Source organism: Anas platyrhynchos, chromosome 9, assembly GCF_047663525.1.
Source record: "Anas platyrhynchos isolate ZD024472 breed Pekin duck chromosome 9, IASCAAS_PekinDuck_T2T, whole genome shotgun sequence".
In the NCBI taxonomy this organism is placed as follows: domain Eukaryota; kingdom Metazoa; phylum Chordata; class Aves; order Anseriformes; family Anatidae; genus Anas; species Anas platyrhynchos.
The window spans coordinates 4,347,546-4,364,237 of record NC_092595.1 but is presented as its reverse complement, the minus strand read 5'-3'; the positions used below and the strand labels follow the sequence as shown (position 1 = coordinate 4,364,237).

The 16,692-nt window shown below is 46.1% G+C and overlaps 1 protein-coding gene across 5 annotated transcripts in view; it reads right to left on the bottom strand.

Annotated features, from left to right (window-relative positions):
* Positions 1–16,692, bottom strand: part of LOC101795342 (uncharacterized) — a 191,852-nt gene that overhangs the window by 19,227 nt on the left and 155,933 nt on the right. For all 5 annotated transcript variants that reach the window (XR_005267893.2, XM_072042412.1, XM_072042410.1 and 2 more), the window contains 7 exons: positions 14,252–14,380; positions 9,292–9,420; positions 4,884–5,012; positions 3,059–3,187; positions 2,854–2,979; positions 1,668–1,796; positions 1,347–1,475 (listed from right to left, as the gene is read on the bottom strand). Coding sequence is in view for 4 of the 5 variants with exons in the window: in XM_072042412.1 (XP_071898513.1) it covers positions 1,347–1,475; positions 1,668–1,796; positions 2,854–2,979; positions 3,059–3,187; positions 4,884–5,012; positions 9,292–9,420; positions 14,252–14,380 (900 nt within the window). In the remaining variant the exon portion in view is untranslated. The remainder of the gene's footprint in view (positions 1–1,346; positions 1,476–1,667; positions 1,797–2,853; positions 2,980–3,058; positions 3,188–4,883; positions 5,013–9,291; positions 9,421–14,251; positions 14,381–16,692) is intronic.

Here is a 16,692-nt window from a genome sequence, read left to right as displayed (position 1 = left end):
AAAACCCCTGCCTACAGAACTATGCCATCCTCCGGGACTTTGGATTTATTGCATTTACTTGGGGGTTACTTCACTGCTTGATTTTGTTTCGTTCAGTCAATTTGTGCCCAACTGTCAAGGGCCAGATACAATTTTCTTGTCACTAGAGAAAATCATAGGGAAATGTCAGGTAAAATTGACTAAAATAACAGTATAACTCACCAGGGACCAGGCATATGGATAAAGACATTCTACCTTTTGCAGGGAGTTTAAACTTGCAAAGCTGCTTTGGCACAAACATTTTTACAGGTTTCATTTCACCCGCTGACAGACACATCGTCTGCGTTTTGTGAACTTTCCCTGTCTAATTCCTACACGGCTGCTCACTGCACGATTGCCGTAGCTCGGACCAGCCTCAGAGGATGTATGAGGTAGAGCGGTGCCAGCCATGGCCGGCAGCTCTGAGCACAGGCCGAGCTGGGCCATCCCTGAGGAGGAGGCCTTGGGCTAGGTGCAGACCACCTTGCAGAGAGGACATGAGGGGATGGGAGAGACAGCAGAAGGTGGCAGGAGCACTGCCGGTGGCTATAGGTCGTCCAGCAACTCTTACTGGGAGGACGAGCAATATTCAACTATCCCAAATCCTGATTTTGCCTTGAGTGGTGCCAGCAGCAGCTGAGCACCGTTGACATCTTTCAGCCCCGGCTTAGCCAGGGTCAGGCCTGGTGGTTTCTCACTGCCACGTCTATTAAGTTACAGTGGTTTGGGGGAAGAATTTAATCCTTTAGTGGAGGACCCCAATGTCAACTCTTTTTGAGTGTTGCTCTTATTTGATTGAAGCAGTGCTCAGGCAAAATGTTGTGAGGAGGAACCAAGTCAAGGCTATGCAGCCAGGGTCACAGAAAAAAGCCTACGTTCAGAGACAGCTCCACACAGCCAAATTCAACACTGAAGAAAAACTAGATAATGACATTTCCATGAGCTCTGATGGGCAGGAACAGAAGGTCTCTCACATGGACCAGGCCAACAGAAAGCAGAGCTGCTGCTTTACCCGCGGCACCTCCTGACCCTGTTTTTATCCAGTTCAGTCCACAGTTGCTTTCTGCCAGCCTGAGGGCTGGAAACATCAAGAGCACAAATCTCATCTGCCTAAACCGGGCTGAGCACAGGGGTGAGAACCAGCCAAATCATTTGGCTGAGTGATACACAGCGTAGGGGGGCAGCTGTACGCCGCACCCCAACCCATGTCCACTGCCGTGAGGTTGTTTTCTCCTACCTCAGCCACTAACTGTATCATCAGCTTTTTACTTAAGAAATTAATTGATCCCCTGTAGTATTTTTTTGCAGTTTCAGGCCTTACAACTTACTTCTCTCACAGCTGAAGCCGGTGAATCCCGGAGGACAGCCGCACTTGCCCGTCAGGTGGTGGCAGGGGGTGCCGGCAGGGCACCGGCACCGCTGGGCACAGCCCATGCCGTAGTGACCAGGCAAGCAAGCTGCAAGGGTGACACCATTAGTAACCGGGCAGGACAGCACAGAGCTACCCCCTCGGACAGACACACTGCACACATCCCTGTGAGCACTTCAGAACCGACCCAGAGTGAAAGGATCCGGCCACCTACCGGGATCAGGGAGGAACACCCACACCAGCCCGAGCTTTGCTCACTGAAGGCCCCGCAGCCACTCACGTTTGTCACAGTGCCTCCCTCGCCACCCCTTTTTGCAGCGACACGCTCCCGTCTGGTGGTGGCAGGACACGCTGTGTACGCAGTCACATTGCTCCTCGCACCGCTCGCCAAAAAATCCAGGGGGACAGACTGCGAGGAGAAGCAGACAGAGAGCAACAGCTTGTGCTGCTGCACGGAAAGCACTGCTCGCTGGCGAACGTGCCAGTATTGTTCTTCTTGCACATGGTGGTGTGAATTAGGGGACTGCATGCCCAGAATATGTAATTGAAGTAAAATATGTTAAAAATATTAAAAGCATTTATCACTGGCTATTAATGAGTCCACATAAGAAAGCTTGTAAAGACTTGCTCCTAGTCTAGAGTACAAATCCAGATGGTCTCTTTAGAGATGGCGACTCCGTTTACTTTTGCAGTTATGTGCACAGCCTGACGGACAGCCGTCAGGACAGTGAGAACAGTGTCCCTGTGCTGCTTTCCACCTCATGAGTCTCTACAAAGTGATCAAAGAGAAAGTGAGGCCTGAAGAAATGGAAGGGCTTTACAGGTCTCCTTGGTGGCCAAGGCTTCAGGAGTCCTCAGCAGTTCATGATGAGTCACAAAAGAGCTTGTGGCTTGCAAAAGTCACAGCAAGCCAGTGTGATGAACTGAAGGCACATATCATTCATCTGACACCTAGTGCTTAGGAGGTTGCTATTTAAGGGATTTACATCGATCTAAACATGCCAGACAGCTATGTCAAATTTGGGCAATTTGGACTATAATGGGACATGTGAGGTAGGTGCAACTTGAACCTTTACAGCCTGATGTGCTGAGCTGCCCTCAATGACACACAGATGCAGCAGCGTGTGGCTGATCTGGCAAACTCTGCTTGCAAGGCAATTCCTTCCATGTGTTCTTCCTTGGAGCTGTAAGGCCAAGAAATACCTCTGTTTTCTTAGCAGTCGGGGAACACGACTAGAAGGACATAAAATGATTTGGAGCATGGCATGTGTTTGGGTTGAGCAGAGACCAGCCTCCAGGGCTCATGGACACCTGGTGAGCTCTCATACCTGCACTGTTTCTTACTTGCCTACAGAATAGTGGAAAATTAAGACACAAAATAGAAACAGCCTCCATACTGCAGCAGAAACAGCTGATTGCAGAAGCGCGTGCCAAAAAAAAGCCTCTAAAGAAGGAACTGCCCTCACCAGCATCGCAGCGCTCCCCCATCCAGCCGGCGTGGCAGATGCATTTCCCTGAGAGCCGGTCACAAGCCCCGTGGTGGCAGCTGCAGTTCTGCCCACAGCCCTCTCCGTATCTCCCGTCCTCACACTCTGGAACGAGACAGCAGAGTGACAAGGGCCAGGACAATGGCACGAGGTGCAGGAGTGCTAGAAACATGAGGAGACTCACCAAGCTCACAGGCTGCTCCTGTCCAGCCCTTGGGACACCAGCACTCGCCCGTCACGCGGTCGCACGTAGCCTGGCTGTGGCAGAGGCAGCGCTGCAGGCAGTTGGCACCGTACCACCCAGGAGGACAGGCTGCAAAGAGGAGTTAAACAGCAACAGCCTTGAATTAAGAAGTGCAGGCACACACAGGCTGAACGCAAACTTCCCCCAGCTTACACCCTCCGTAGCCCCAGTGGTTGTGTAGGTAGGAGGAGGTACAACAGAGTACAAACAGGGTGCATGACTTGCAAGGAATTACATCAGTAAAACTGCTCTCGGAACAAAATACATGAAAAGGCAGCTGATGAAGTGAGTTAACCTCAATTCGCCAAACAACCTTGAGATTTTCTGTTCACACCTACGAAAAACAAATCTTGGTTCCCAGCGGCTTCCTCAGCACCAAGAAATGGAGATATCGATTTGCAGCTTTCGGCATCAATTTGTACTGTGCTCTTAAAATCACAATTACTTTTCTAATGAGCAATTGACTTCGCTATCCACAGCGGGCTGATAACATTTTACAGTTTACCTAATTTTAAGTTAAGCAAGTTCGCTGATTCCCATCACAACTGGAGCCTATGGGTAGAACCTATTTTTTTGGCACAAAATATAGAGATTTCTGGCAGAATGGCACCTTTTTAAGACGTTAACAGGAGCAAGTTCTCCCTCTGCCAAAGCACAGTCACAGGAGGGTGGCTCAGCCATCCTCACTCACTTATTCTACCTCCTTACTTCCAAAGGGAAAAGAAAAGTACAGAAATCTCCAAATGCATCATTAAAGAAAAAGGGTATGTTTGGCAACGTCTCCATACTTGGCAATAGCTTTTTTTACTTGTGCTTCGGTTTCGTGTTTGAGGCCTTTAGGCAAACCAGGAAATTTTAAAGCGTATTTTACACGTGATCATGAAGAGTTTGGTGTCTTCCCAGCTTTGTATCCCTTCATGAAACGTCCTCTTCACATTAGGTTTTAAAGGTGGACCCCTCACCCCAGCTAGCTTTCATCCCCTGTACCCAACGTCCTCCTCTCGTTGCACTGAGCTGGTGGTTGTCCTAAATCCTAGCTCCCCACATGCACCTGCAGCCATACGTGTGTCACGCTCTGGCCATCCCTGCTGTGTGGCACTGCTTACAGCACAAGGCACCCTGAGAGGGAGGCACACAGACAGGACCCTGTTGCAACAGGGAAGGACAGCTTTCCCTTTAATTTTGGCTCCAGCAGAAGAGGATGTGCAACACAAGCCTCAGTGCAGCCGTTCTTTGCCAGCCTCCTTCCTTAGGACTGCTTGGAGCTGGGCTTGTGTTTGAGTCACACACACTGGGGTAGGTGCCAAGGCTGGAGCTCCCAATGCCTTTCGCATGTTCTGGATTTAGCCTGTGGCTGGAACAACGCACGGCAATGATGTGAATCAGTCAAACACATGGGGCAATAAAGCGGAACACAGAAAAGAAACAGAACTGTGTTTCAATGGCATAAATGGAGGTTTTATGGACCTTTCCTCCCTCAACCAGCCAGCCTTCAAGATCAGCTCTCTCACAGATCAGCTGGAGATCAGCTCCCCTTCCAGGCTCTGCTTCAGCCCCCTCTGCCTCATCACCACCAAGCTCCCAAAACGTGTGCCCGTGATGTGGTTCACAGGTTGTGCTAATGGACCAGACTGCACTATTGTGTGGGTACAAAACTGGTAACAACAGTGCCCTGAGCTGGTGATTCACAAAGCAGTGAAGCCCTGATAAGAAATTTCATTTTGCCCTTCTATAATTTTTCAATAGGAGAGTGAAATCCCTGTACCTTCTTGGCAGGTGGCTCCTTTCCATCCGGGGGTACAGGCACACGTCCCAGTGACATGATCACAGAGCGCTCCGTTGTGACAGTCGCAGGTGTGAGAGCAGCCTTGCCCGTACCTGTCCCGCTGGCAGGCTGCAACGAGAGAAGCCCCAGAAGCAATCAGAGCACACCAGAGGAGGCATCGTGCAGAGAAACCCTGAGACAGACCCCGATGCCGGGGAGATCAGCTGGAAATTGGCTGCTGATGGGACTCTTCTCACATCTTAAGGGTGCCTAAGTCCATACATTAACCATGCCTGACACTAAATAACGTGGCTTAAATATATGTATCATAGCACGTTCTGAGGAGGCTTTTATCAGAGAGTAGGATCTCTCTGGTGATGGATCAGCTGTCATCCCCCTGCCCTGCAGAATGTCTTTGTGCTGAACTAATGGTCCAGCAGAACCGCCAGCCTGACAGCCCGGATATTTATTTGCATCCTGGTAAGAGAACTGACAACTTCATTGTTTTCATTGTTCATTTTTCACAGTTGGATGCATCAGCTCACCCAGAGCCTCATTCTTTGGTCAGAGAGGAGTGATATTTTCAACACATTCAGCTAAGCAGCTGGCTCCCAGGTGAAAACTTAACACAACCATCTCACAAATATACACTCGCTGCAGCTCCGTTTCAGTGCTGCTGGTGCTGCCGCCCATGAAGAATGGCAATGATAAAATTTTTCTGGTCTCCAGTGCACTGGAGATTTGGATAGCTTTAAATGGGGGAAAACTGACAGCCTTGCTACTCTGTTTTCTTGGAATATCATCCACAGAATACAAAGCGAGTCGCTGAAGTTGGATAGCCTCGTTGCACGGTTCTGGGTCTGCATTACAGAGGCTCTCATTCACTTGCACGAAGCTGTCAGAGCCTCTCATCCCTGCAGCACTGCTGGCATGCACTGGAGAGGCTAGAACAGCTCTGATCCGCCATCCAGAAAAGTGTCCTTCACGCGCTGAATGTGACATCTTCCAGGATCTGACCCAAACTATCACTTTCCACAGAACCTCTCCGCCTCTGAGGGTGTCAGCTTGCAGAACTCGATGTAGTGCTGCAGGAGGACACATCCCAGGGGGCAGAAGGGAGGAGTGAAATCATCCCGACCTCAGGGATGAGTCTGGTTGACTCTCTGACCATTCACAGCCCTTTTCTTCCCATCTGAAGACTTCCAGCTTCCCGACATGGTTCTCACAGACACTATTCCTCCTAGGACTTCTCAACAATGTTAATTTTTTTTTCATCGCCTGGACCCCATCCACATTAAAACCACAAGAAAGTGCAGGAGCACAGTCCCATCACAGTTCAAGTTTGTTCTGCAAATGAGGCTTGATTGCCAAGTTCAAGTTGACGGGTTCAGCCCATCTTACAGAGCTCTGGCTCAGTTTTGGGAGCAGAACTCAATATTTCCACAATACAGACCAGAACTGTATCATAACCATGCCAAAGGAAAAACCAGCTCACAACCAGGTCCTCTGACTGGTTACCAGTGGTTTGTGGGAGGTTTTTGGAATATGTGTGCAAAGCTCTTGCTCTACTTACTAAGACAGAAGAGTTTTCTAGTGAAAATCCTAGTAAGAAAGCAGAAATTTCTGGAGAGGAAAACTTTAATTATTCCACTGGGTGCACACAAACTTTTTTAGCTTCTCTGTAGGACAAACCTAATTATCAAACTACTTTTCTAAAGAGTAAGATAAGTGGAATATTGCAGTTGTTGTACAAAGTTCCTCAACCGAGTGTACAAATATCCCTGGGGCTTTTTCTCCTTTCTTTATGACGAGTGCAAAGGAAAGGAGCAACAGCGAGGTTTAAATTATTACACTTCTTCCTGCTTCAATTTTTTTCTCTCAGCGCCTTTCCTCTGTAAAAGGGGGAATTATTCACTTGATGTCTTTAAAATCTGTTTTTACATGCAGCGTCAGGAGCACATGAAACTGGAGGCCAAAACATTCAGACTGGAAGTCAACATCTATCAAAAGTGTAGGGGAGCACAGGGTAAAGATGTGCGCTACGACTCAATAGGGTGCCCAGAAGATTGGATTTCATGCCGTTTCCACAGATTATGCTTCCCAAAATGAAGCTGCTGCTTTTAAAGAACAGGAAATTTGCAAAGTCAAGTGCTCACACACTATGAAATGTCAAAACTCTGGTTATCAGTGCCCCTGAGCAGAGACTCTGGAAGAGCCAATCTTTCTGTACTCATTTATCTTAAAAAACAACGTGGTCTCTTTTTATCACAAGGAACAGCTTCTGTGGAGGTCCTGGGGAGCCCCAGCTGCTTCAGAAAGAGGCATTTTTAGTGCCTTATATCTTCATGCCAAATATCAAGTTATCACTTCTAAATCTTTGCAGCATCATGACAGTGAACAAAACAGCTCAATTCTTAAGCACCAGCAGTACACCTAAAACTTCTTGGAAACCTGAAATACCTTAGGTGGACGCTTAAAAATTTTAAAAATAACAAAATTAAATAAAATTGCCAAATACAACCATAAGCTGAGGCAGAGCTTGCTTGGCAGATTTCATCCCAAATGATTATAACTCATTTACAAGCAACTGTAAAACACAGTTTTGTAATGGAAAGCGTTAGGCAGCTTTAACAAAAGGCATTACTGTCCATATCTCCCATAATTAGATAGAAAATTATTATAACTCATTTACAAGCAACTGTAAAGCACGGTCTTGTAATGGAAAGTGTTAGGCAGCTTTAACAAAAGGCATTACTGTCTGTATCTCCTGTAATTAGATAGCAGCGTATAAAATGCACTGCATGGCCAGCTTAGGATCAATTCAAATCCCATGATGTCAAAATTATTCCTCAATATCCTCCAGCACGTTGCCTGCAATCTGATTACTGGAAAACAAATGCTGATCTTCCAGCTGCTGAAGCTGACGAGCCCCAGGAAAGGGTAGGGTGAATATTAAATGCTGGGCAGGGACGGGGAGTCGGGGACAAGGGTACCCAGCTTGTGGCTGTGATCCTCGGAGCAGCTCTGGAGCTGAGGTCAGCTCCTGGAGGCATGGACCAGGGCTTAGGCCTTCATGGGACTCCCTTCTTGTTTCTGAGGGGATCTTTACTGTGCCTGTGGCTGTAAAAATCAGGCTCCCTGCAAGCTTCTCCCCTGTCCTCAAGTCCCTCAAGAACACCCCAGAGCCGTGTGTGACCAGACGACCCGAAAAGGGGCCCCTGCCATCTATTTGTTAGCACGTGCTGTATACAAGGCATTACCAGGCAGTCAAAGTCAAAATGAAGATGCATCGTGTAGCCAAGGGAAGAGCAGTTTGCCCTTCTGTGCTGCTGGCTGACCTTGCTCTTTTACTTACGGGCAGAGGCGGCCTCAGAGGCTTTGGCATCTTAACCAGCACGAGGAATAAATCAGCCTGGCACAAGGCTCTAATAGCTGCGGTGCGAGAGGATAAATAGTTTCTTCCTCATGTGAGAAGGGGGCACAAGGCCATTGAGAAAGAGCTGCATTTCTTAATTGAATTTAATGAAATATGTCAGAACAGAGCTTCCCATCCCTAAGACATCCCAGAGAGCCGGGAAGGGCCAAGGAGACAGATGGCTCTATCAAAGGAGCAGGGGACTTTACTGGAGAAGCCCTTTCAGAAGACAGGCTGGGTGGTGGAGGGCAAATGAGGGAAAGATGCCAAGAGCAAGTGCAGTCCTCCAGCAGGGCTGGGTATATCACAGTACCTGGCTGGAGAATTGGATTGTTTCAATACAGGCATCATCTCTAAGTTAAATTAATTTTCTCCCGCAGAAATCTACAACCTATAGATTAAAGAAATCTCATAAATAAGTTCTCACTAACAGCAAAAGTTGGCTCTGTGTATGCTGCTGAACAAACTGGTCCTCTTACTAACCCCAAGAGTGTGGGATAATCCATGCTCGTGAAAATCCAGGAAGCCAACTTCTTTTTTTTTTTCAAAGCAAATAACTTTCCTAAGAATTAGTTATAAAACTATTTTCTCATGGTCATATAACAAAACAGTCCCTGCTCCAATTTTTCCACGTTGTGCATTTGTAATCTGTCACTTTATAATTGATAGCCAGATGAGATACACCAGGCACACAGACACGACACTTCACCTCCTGATGCTTCACAAAAATGTAAAGCTGAGATTCCTCACACGGTCAGATATAGCACTGCTATTTAAAATCCGATGCTTAAAATATTTCAAAAGTCCCAACATCAGCCAAAAAGGAAAAAAAAAAAACTTGATTATTTACACTGCTACCAAAAATTGTTTCCTTTTTAGGCTTTGTTGGAGAGGAACGTGACCCGGCTACCATCATACCCTGGTGGGTCACCCTCCGTTCCCAGCAGAGACCCGTGCCAGGCTGCCGGGGGCCGCGGTGGGTGCGCTACGTACGCTGCTCGCAGGTCTCTCCCAGCCAGCCAGGGAGGCAGCGGCACGTTCCCAGGACGTGGTCGCAGCCCGCAGCGTTCTTGCAGTTGCACACCTGGTGGCAGTCAAGCCCAAAAAATCCTTCTGGACAAGCTGAAAATGCGAAACAACAGTTTTTAGCAAAGTTCTCATATGTACATACATATACCTATATTAGATATATAATTATTGTATCCTGAATGATAATAAAGCTGTAGACACATGAGTGTAAGTCATTCATTCCACAGAAATCCTGAATCATTCAATCTCAGGAGTGATGGTGCTCATTAAATGAGCGGTTATTCCACAAAACTTAGCGCTTTGTCTTCCTTGTTCAATAAAATCTAATATTTAAAACCCAATTCTCACTCTTGCACCATGAATACAGAATGACTGGTTTCCCAGTGGAGCCTTAAATGGTTATCAGAACATACACTATCCAGGAACTCCCCACAACTTTGCAACTCTGGCAGGTCAGAAAAACCCGATATCCGTATTCATCTCCCTTTATTGGACTCTTCTGTTTCTTTTCTTGCCCTGTCTCTTTTTCCAAGTACAGACTCTTTATTCAAGACTATTCCTACTGCTACATCCACCAACATAAATTCAGCCCTCTAACAGAAAGCATTGCTGCCTGTTTTGGCTACAAGGAGGGGAAGAGTCTGTATCTGTAGACAGGCAAACCTGGACCTTCAAACAGGGAGGTCGGTAGTGTAATGCTCTGCAACATCTGCTTTGGCTTCTTCACTCTCCAGAGCTGCTGCTCAGCTCATGATTACATCTGATTGTCTCATTTACTCAAAATCAAAAGGCTGAACTTCTCTTCATCCTGTCCAGACAACAGCTTCTTCTTTGGCATAGGAACAACTTCAGGCTTACGCCACTTTCCAAACATGTACTGTCTCAGAAACACGGAGAAGCACCTGACACTGATGGAAAGCCTTAAAGCACCGGGCAGCCTCTGCGCAGTCCGAACTGGTGAGAGCTGTTATCAAGTTGTAAGGAAGAAACATCAGCATGTGGTTTCAATCTTTATGTCCTTATTTATTATGGATCAGCAGTGTGGATCCACAGCATACAAGAAAGGACATCTACTATTTAACCTCAGGTAGCTTCAAAGGCTGACACAGTTTTCCTTTGTTTAACACAGGGACTACAGAGCATTGCCAGTTATTCTTAGACATGCACAGCATTTTTGTCCCCTTTTATCTTACAAAACCAGAAATCTTACTGGGCTATCTTATGACAACGATCAACTGCAGAGGTCCCAAGAGAGAAGCAGAGGCAGTCTGTCCTGCAGCAGCGCTGATTCCAAATCCAAACGTTGAGTGCTGCACTTCACAGGGGCTAGACATACTGTTATTAATGCATCAGTTCCTAACACACTGTAGGACAAGTCCAAAAATCCCGCTGCCTCCAGCTCTGTGGGATAATTGTGTGGCATTCTGGGATGCTCTGTCAGATGGAGCAGCGAACTGGATAATTCTTCTGCTGGCCTGATGCTGTAATTGGGCATGTGCCTTGGGTCGTACAACACATACCAGAGAGGAGCAGGGAGTGAAGCTAAACAAAACTACAGCACAATGAAGACAATCATAACCTTCAAAGCAGGAGCTGCAGATGCTGAGCACGTCTCAGAACAACATCAGCTCTAACAGCTGCCTTCCCAAGCAAGACCAGAGCACCCTGGTGCAAGGCAGGGAGACCTGGCTTGCTTGGTGGGACACAGTGCTTGCAACAAAGCTGAGAGCACCCATGGCTAACACAGTCACACCTTGATTCTTTCTGCTTTTGTTGGGGTGAACTGTTGGGCTGCCTGACACCAGGAGCCCATGGAAGCCCAGGCTTCCTGCAGGTCCAATACTTACATTTATTTGAAGCCATCGTTGATATATTTAGCAATTGATTACAAGAAAGAATTGTTTTCAGTGAAAAGGTGTATTAACTAACGTACAAATAGCTTCTGACATACAAATTAACTACTTTGCAACTAAAACAGTTTTGCTCTTTTTGCAGCTCTTTTTAAAGTGTTGCAGGGTTCAAAAGATTCATTTTTCTAAAGGACTGAGCAGTGCTGAAAGACAGAGCAGGCACGTACCACCTTCAGAAAGGCCTAATTTTCTTTCAGAGAGTGGCTTTATAGCTTTATTCTTACCCAATATTATATGTGATCGAGCCACTCCTGGAGAGGCAGTAGTGTGATTGAATGCTGCTGGACCAGATGAAGAACAGCTGAGTGAGGCTGGCCCTGAGCAAAGCAGAGATGAGATGCTGACAGACAGACAGAAGTACTTTGAAGAGCGTGTGGCCTCTTCGCAGCACCCTGCTGCTGAGGGCACAGAATTTCTGTCAATTCCTGAAGAATTCGCAGCAAGGTCTCACACAACAGCCCCTGGAGCAACACTATTTCCTAATACTGGTTGGCTTGGAAACTGTCCCATGCTGGTGGATGATGACGTAGCTTTGGGTTATGGTTGTCTGTATTACTGGCAGGCAATATACGTAGGGATGAAACATAAGGAAACGCCAATTTGATCACATTATTGCAAATATCTTCTGAGTCACCATGCTGTCCCTGCTCTTTATACTCTTTTCAGAGAAGAGTGAATCACATACAAGGCCTTGTCTTGTGTCATACCTCCTAAACACTCCGTTCTAGTCAATGGGAAGGTTTGCCTTCATTCAGTTAAACTGAAATATGACTGAAATGTTGTCCCTGCCCCAAACACCACGGCACTTTCAGGTGTGACAATGCTTTTCACTTGAGCTGGCTGCCTTGGCAGGGAATAAGATACCTCAGCATGTCAGCTGGTAACACGACTGCTCGAGGCTACAAACACTGGCTCGCTTGCCCACGGTGCCATAAATCCTCCATGAGCTTCTACAACTGCCCCTGGGCATCCGCAGAGGCAGAGGAAGCTGGATAAGCCTGGTTAACTTCACCATAAAGAGAAAGCCCAACGCTGAGACTTGCGAGGGCTAAGATTACACTAACAATACTGAAAAATAATAGAGATTATGGAAATTCATGGCAAATAAAGAAACGAGGGCTCATTTCATTATTAACGCCTGTAAGGTTTTACCTTCTCCTAGGATTCTAAACTTGGAAAGCTGCAAAATTTTCAGTTTCTGTGATGATGGAAAAGCCCTTCCTAGCCCCGGGATGAAGCACCAGTGGTATGTTGGCACTCGAAGACGACTCAGCAGCTCCAGCTCTCCAGCGTTATGTTCTCACATGAGATGCCTGAAAGGCGCAGAGCTTGGCCGAAGTGGGAGGATTGTCAAGAGTACAGCAAAAAGCACAGCCCTGCCAGAAGGAAACCCTGCCAGTCTCCGAGTCACTAAAAACAGAAGTGTTACAGCTCCTCAGAGAAAAGGTGCCAGAAAGTTCTACCAAGGGCAAGCCACCCACACATTTCCTGCGTCTTCATTTTTTTTTGGAACCAACCAAACCATTCTAGATGAAACTTTCTATTTGAAAAGGTAAAACAGGTCAGCTCAGAGCAAACACCCCGTCTTTTTGAGAGAAAACATGCAGAAAAAAGGGACTTCTGACAGCCCAAGGGTCATGAATGATAGACACAAAATTCTACCTTCCCCCCCCCACCATCTTCTTCCAGCAATTAAAAAAAAAATAAAAACATCCAACATGACTGATCTGGAAGCTGAAACTGTGTTTGTTTTTTTTTTTTTCAATTGATATCACCCTGGTTTCCCCCTATTTCTCACACCTACTTTGGAGCAGGATATTCAGCCTCTTTGTCCTTATTTTGATTTCTGCTGAAATGCAGATTTACACAACACATAACTGTATTGCTTTTCCAGTACAGTTACAAATTTGTTAGAGTCCAGCAGAAATTATCCATGTCTTTGGTACATCAAATGCTAGCAAACACCCCCCATACAGAATGACTTAATTTCCAATTGAATGAAGTTAAGTCAGTCAGTTTGGCTTGTCAGCTCCCAATGTCAAAACTATTAAAAAATTGCAAAGGAGTCACAGGACATGCACTGGGGCACGTGTAAGAACTGTGCTGATTTGTCAGTGGCCTTGGGGCACACTCCCTTGTGCATAAATAATAATAATAATAAAATCTTATTAAAACAGAGATTAAATAATAGTTTTTAAAAAGTCACATGGCATCGATTCCAGAAAGTATGAGGCACACGTGGCAGGAGAGATTTGGAAATTATATTTATTTTGTACAATAATTCCTGTTAAGAAGGCGAGGGAAATACCAAGCCCTATTTAACTGCAGCTAGTTGGGTCCTCCACTACATCACTGGGAAGGCTGTGCAGCACCTTCCTGCCCATCAGAGGGCAGTCGGTGCCTGCGAGTGGTGCCATTTCCCTCTATCGGAGTCTAATGCTGCCTCCATAAATTGCTTGATAAGGCTGCTTTCTAAACAAAATAATTGTGGCTTTGGTTTAATGATCATCATTTATAAAATCTTCAGTCATTTAGACGAATAATTTTCAGAATGTCTGACTTCATGCTGGTTCTTTTGTATCCAAAGCCCTATTTTTTATGATCTGCACAATGATACAGCACTGCAGCAGGCTCCCTAGATGATGCCACAGACTGACTCACAATAATTTATCTAAGAAATCCTGCCCATCATTTCCATCTCTAGAAAATTATCAAGTGATAGAAGAGGATCTGGTGGATTTATTGAAGTTAAAAGGATGTGTGTCCTTAAAGAGTTCATATGGAAAGATGCACAGCTCCATGTTTTTCTCTCCAACATTTCAGAGATGCACTAGGAGTAAGCAAATCTAAGGCCTGACAAACATCTTTGTGCTCAGTGCTAAAGTAGCATCGTGCTCCCATTAAGTTCGATGGTTTATTTAGATCAGTTGCTGCAAACTGGAAAACCAGCTCTGTGGTGATCTGAAACAAGCCATGTGCATAGTAAGGGAGGGGTGCAGTGCAAGCAGCAGTACCTTTTCCACAGAAGGTCCCCATCCAGCCAGCACCACAAGTGCAGGCTCCGCTCACGTGGTCGCAGACGGCTCCGTTCTGGCACTGGCAGCTGTGCTCGCAGTTCGGGCCAAAGCTTCCCTCGGGGCATCCTGCAGTGGGGAATCAAAACCAGATGACGGGTTAATTCTGGAGCAGACCACGGATCAGCGGGGAATTTTTAGATACATGGGAATTCTGACTATTTGCAAAAGGAGAATTGAGGCATACAGGTAATGCCCTAAAACCGAGATCATTAAGCGCTCTCCTTGGGGTGCAGCTAAGCTGGGCTGTTTTTGTGAAAGCTTATTTTAGAAAAATGTCAGGGTGTTGAAAGCCTAAATTCTGCACAGGAAAGTAATATCTTGTGATAGTTGCAAAGCCTGCAACTCCACAGTCGCTGCTTGATGACACTTTACACACTGGTCTAGCACTGCTGGCTGGCACGTGTCCTCTGGGACGTCCACAGCCAGGAAGGGGAAAGCTCCGAGCTTCAGTGCCTCCTCTTGAGGCCCTGTCCTCTGTTTTCCTGCAAATCCTTATTCCCCAGAAAGCTGGAGAAAATATGCAATGTGTTGGCCTCCTTCAAAAAGCTCCAAACTGAACGCTGCATAATTCACTTTCAGGCTCTGCTTTGAAAAACTCAGCCTAACGCATTACATCTGGGGGACAGATTAACAATTACAATTCCACCGCAGTTAATGTTAGCAGTTTTAAAAGATTTGCACGGTGTTCACTATCTGAAGAAATAAAACAGCATTTGAGAATGAAAATAAGTTCTTCCAGGATTATAGGAAAATCAATTAAGAAGAGGGCCAGTTGCCTAATTGACATTAGATATTTTGGACAAGCTGAAATGCAGAGATATGCTTAGGCTAAACACAATATTGCATGGCCTCTATTCAAGTTTGAAGGTACTGTGAACTTCCCTCTAGATAAGCTATGCAGATTATTGCCAGCTCTCTTAAAAAAAGTGTAGGATTTTAGCAATTATACCAACAAAGTGATTTTCAGGCAATCTGGAAAGAATCACGGAGAACAGAAAACAGTGAGGATCCTCAAAGACACCTCTCTGCCTGCAATACAGCAGTGTTTGCTGCTGCCTCTTTGGTGCTGTAGGAGGACAGGGAGAGAAGCCAGTGCAAATTTGGTCATTCTTCAGGTTAGTGACTCTCTACTAACCGGAGCCATCCCCTGGGTCTCTTACAGAGGCTATACATTGGGATGGGGAACAGAAGGATATCGAGGTACCCCCTTTCTTTGCTTTCACTCATCTGTGTCTGAAAATGGGACATTGCGTAGTGGTGAACTTGCTTCAATGTATGTGCACTTAACAGGTGAAATGCAGTCCCAGTGTTGAATTGTATTCCAGTGCAGCAGCAGGTGGGGGCTCTCGGTGAGCTTCCTTCAAGCCTGCGGCGTTTGGCCCGGAGCCGAGACTTTCAAGGTGATGGCAATGGGTCAGTACATCTCACAAACGATTTCACAGTCCACATCACAGAGAATCTGCCCTCTGCTCAGGCAGGCATGCCCAGAAACATCCCCAGCTCCGGAGAACCTGAGCTGACTGCAAAGCTGCCAGGAGAAAGAGCCCGACCTGCGGCAAGGGCCCTGGTATGCCTCGGGAGCAGGGGAGCTCTTGGATGATAACAAAAACCTCGCCTCCAAAAGTGCTTAGGGAAGAGTTACTGCTTTCATAATCCTGCTCACACACACACAGATGTATGTATTATATAGATATATAAATACGTAATTAAAGTGGGGTGAAATGCAGACTGAAGAAAACAGCAAACCTAGAGAGGGAACATCAGGGGTTGCCAAAATTTTTCTCTGAAGCGATGGCTTCATTAATTGCCTTGCCTGTGTCAGAGAAGACGAAGCTCAGCTGTTTGGCTACTTCCTATCTGCAGAGATGCCATTTTGAGAGAGGTCAAGAGAGAAAGCTAAGTGGAGCTGGCAGCTCTTTCTCAAGGAGCTGGGCTTCCCATAACTGACCTTCCATTCCCTCTGTGCCAACAGCAACAAGAGCAACTTTCCAGGGTTTTTGTCTTAGGTCACCGTTCCAGATTAATTGTTTTGACATTTCTGTGTGACACCAGCAGTTAATTCTGCCTGCACTACTGAGACTCTGGTAGCTGGATCTGTGGTGCTGTAAGATTCTAAAACTAATAGATAAAATCTTTGTTTTATTCAATAACAAAAACTATAATAAAATAGTGCAGCTATGCAACTTACTGCCACAAGATGAACCGGATACCAAATGTTTGCATGGAATAAAAAAGGAAAGAGGCACATTAATTGGAAACAAATACCACGTCGTATTAAATATAGAGATATTGCTTCTGTTTCAAGAAGCTCCCACGTGACAAATTGCTGAAACCTGGGAAAATGTCAGAAATTCTCTATATATCTGTTTTTATCCTCT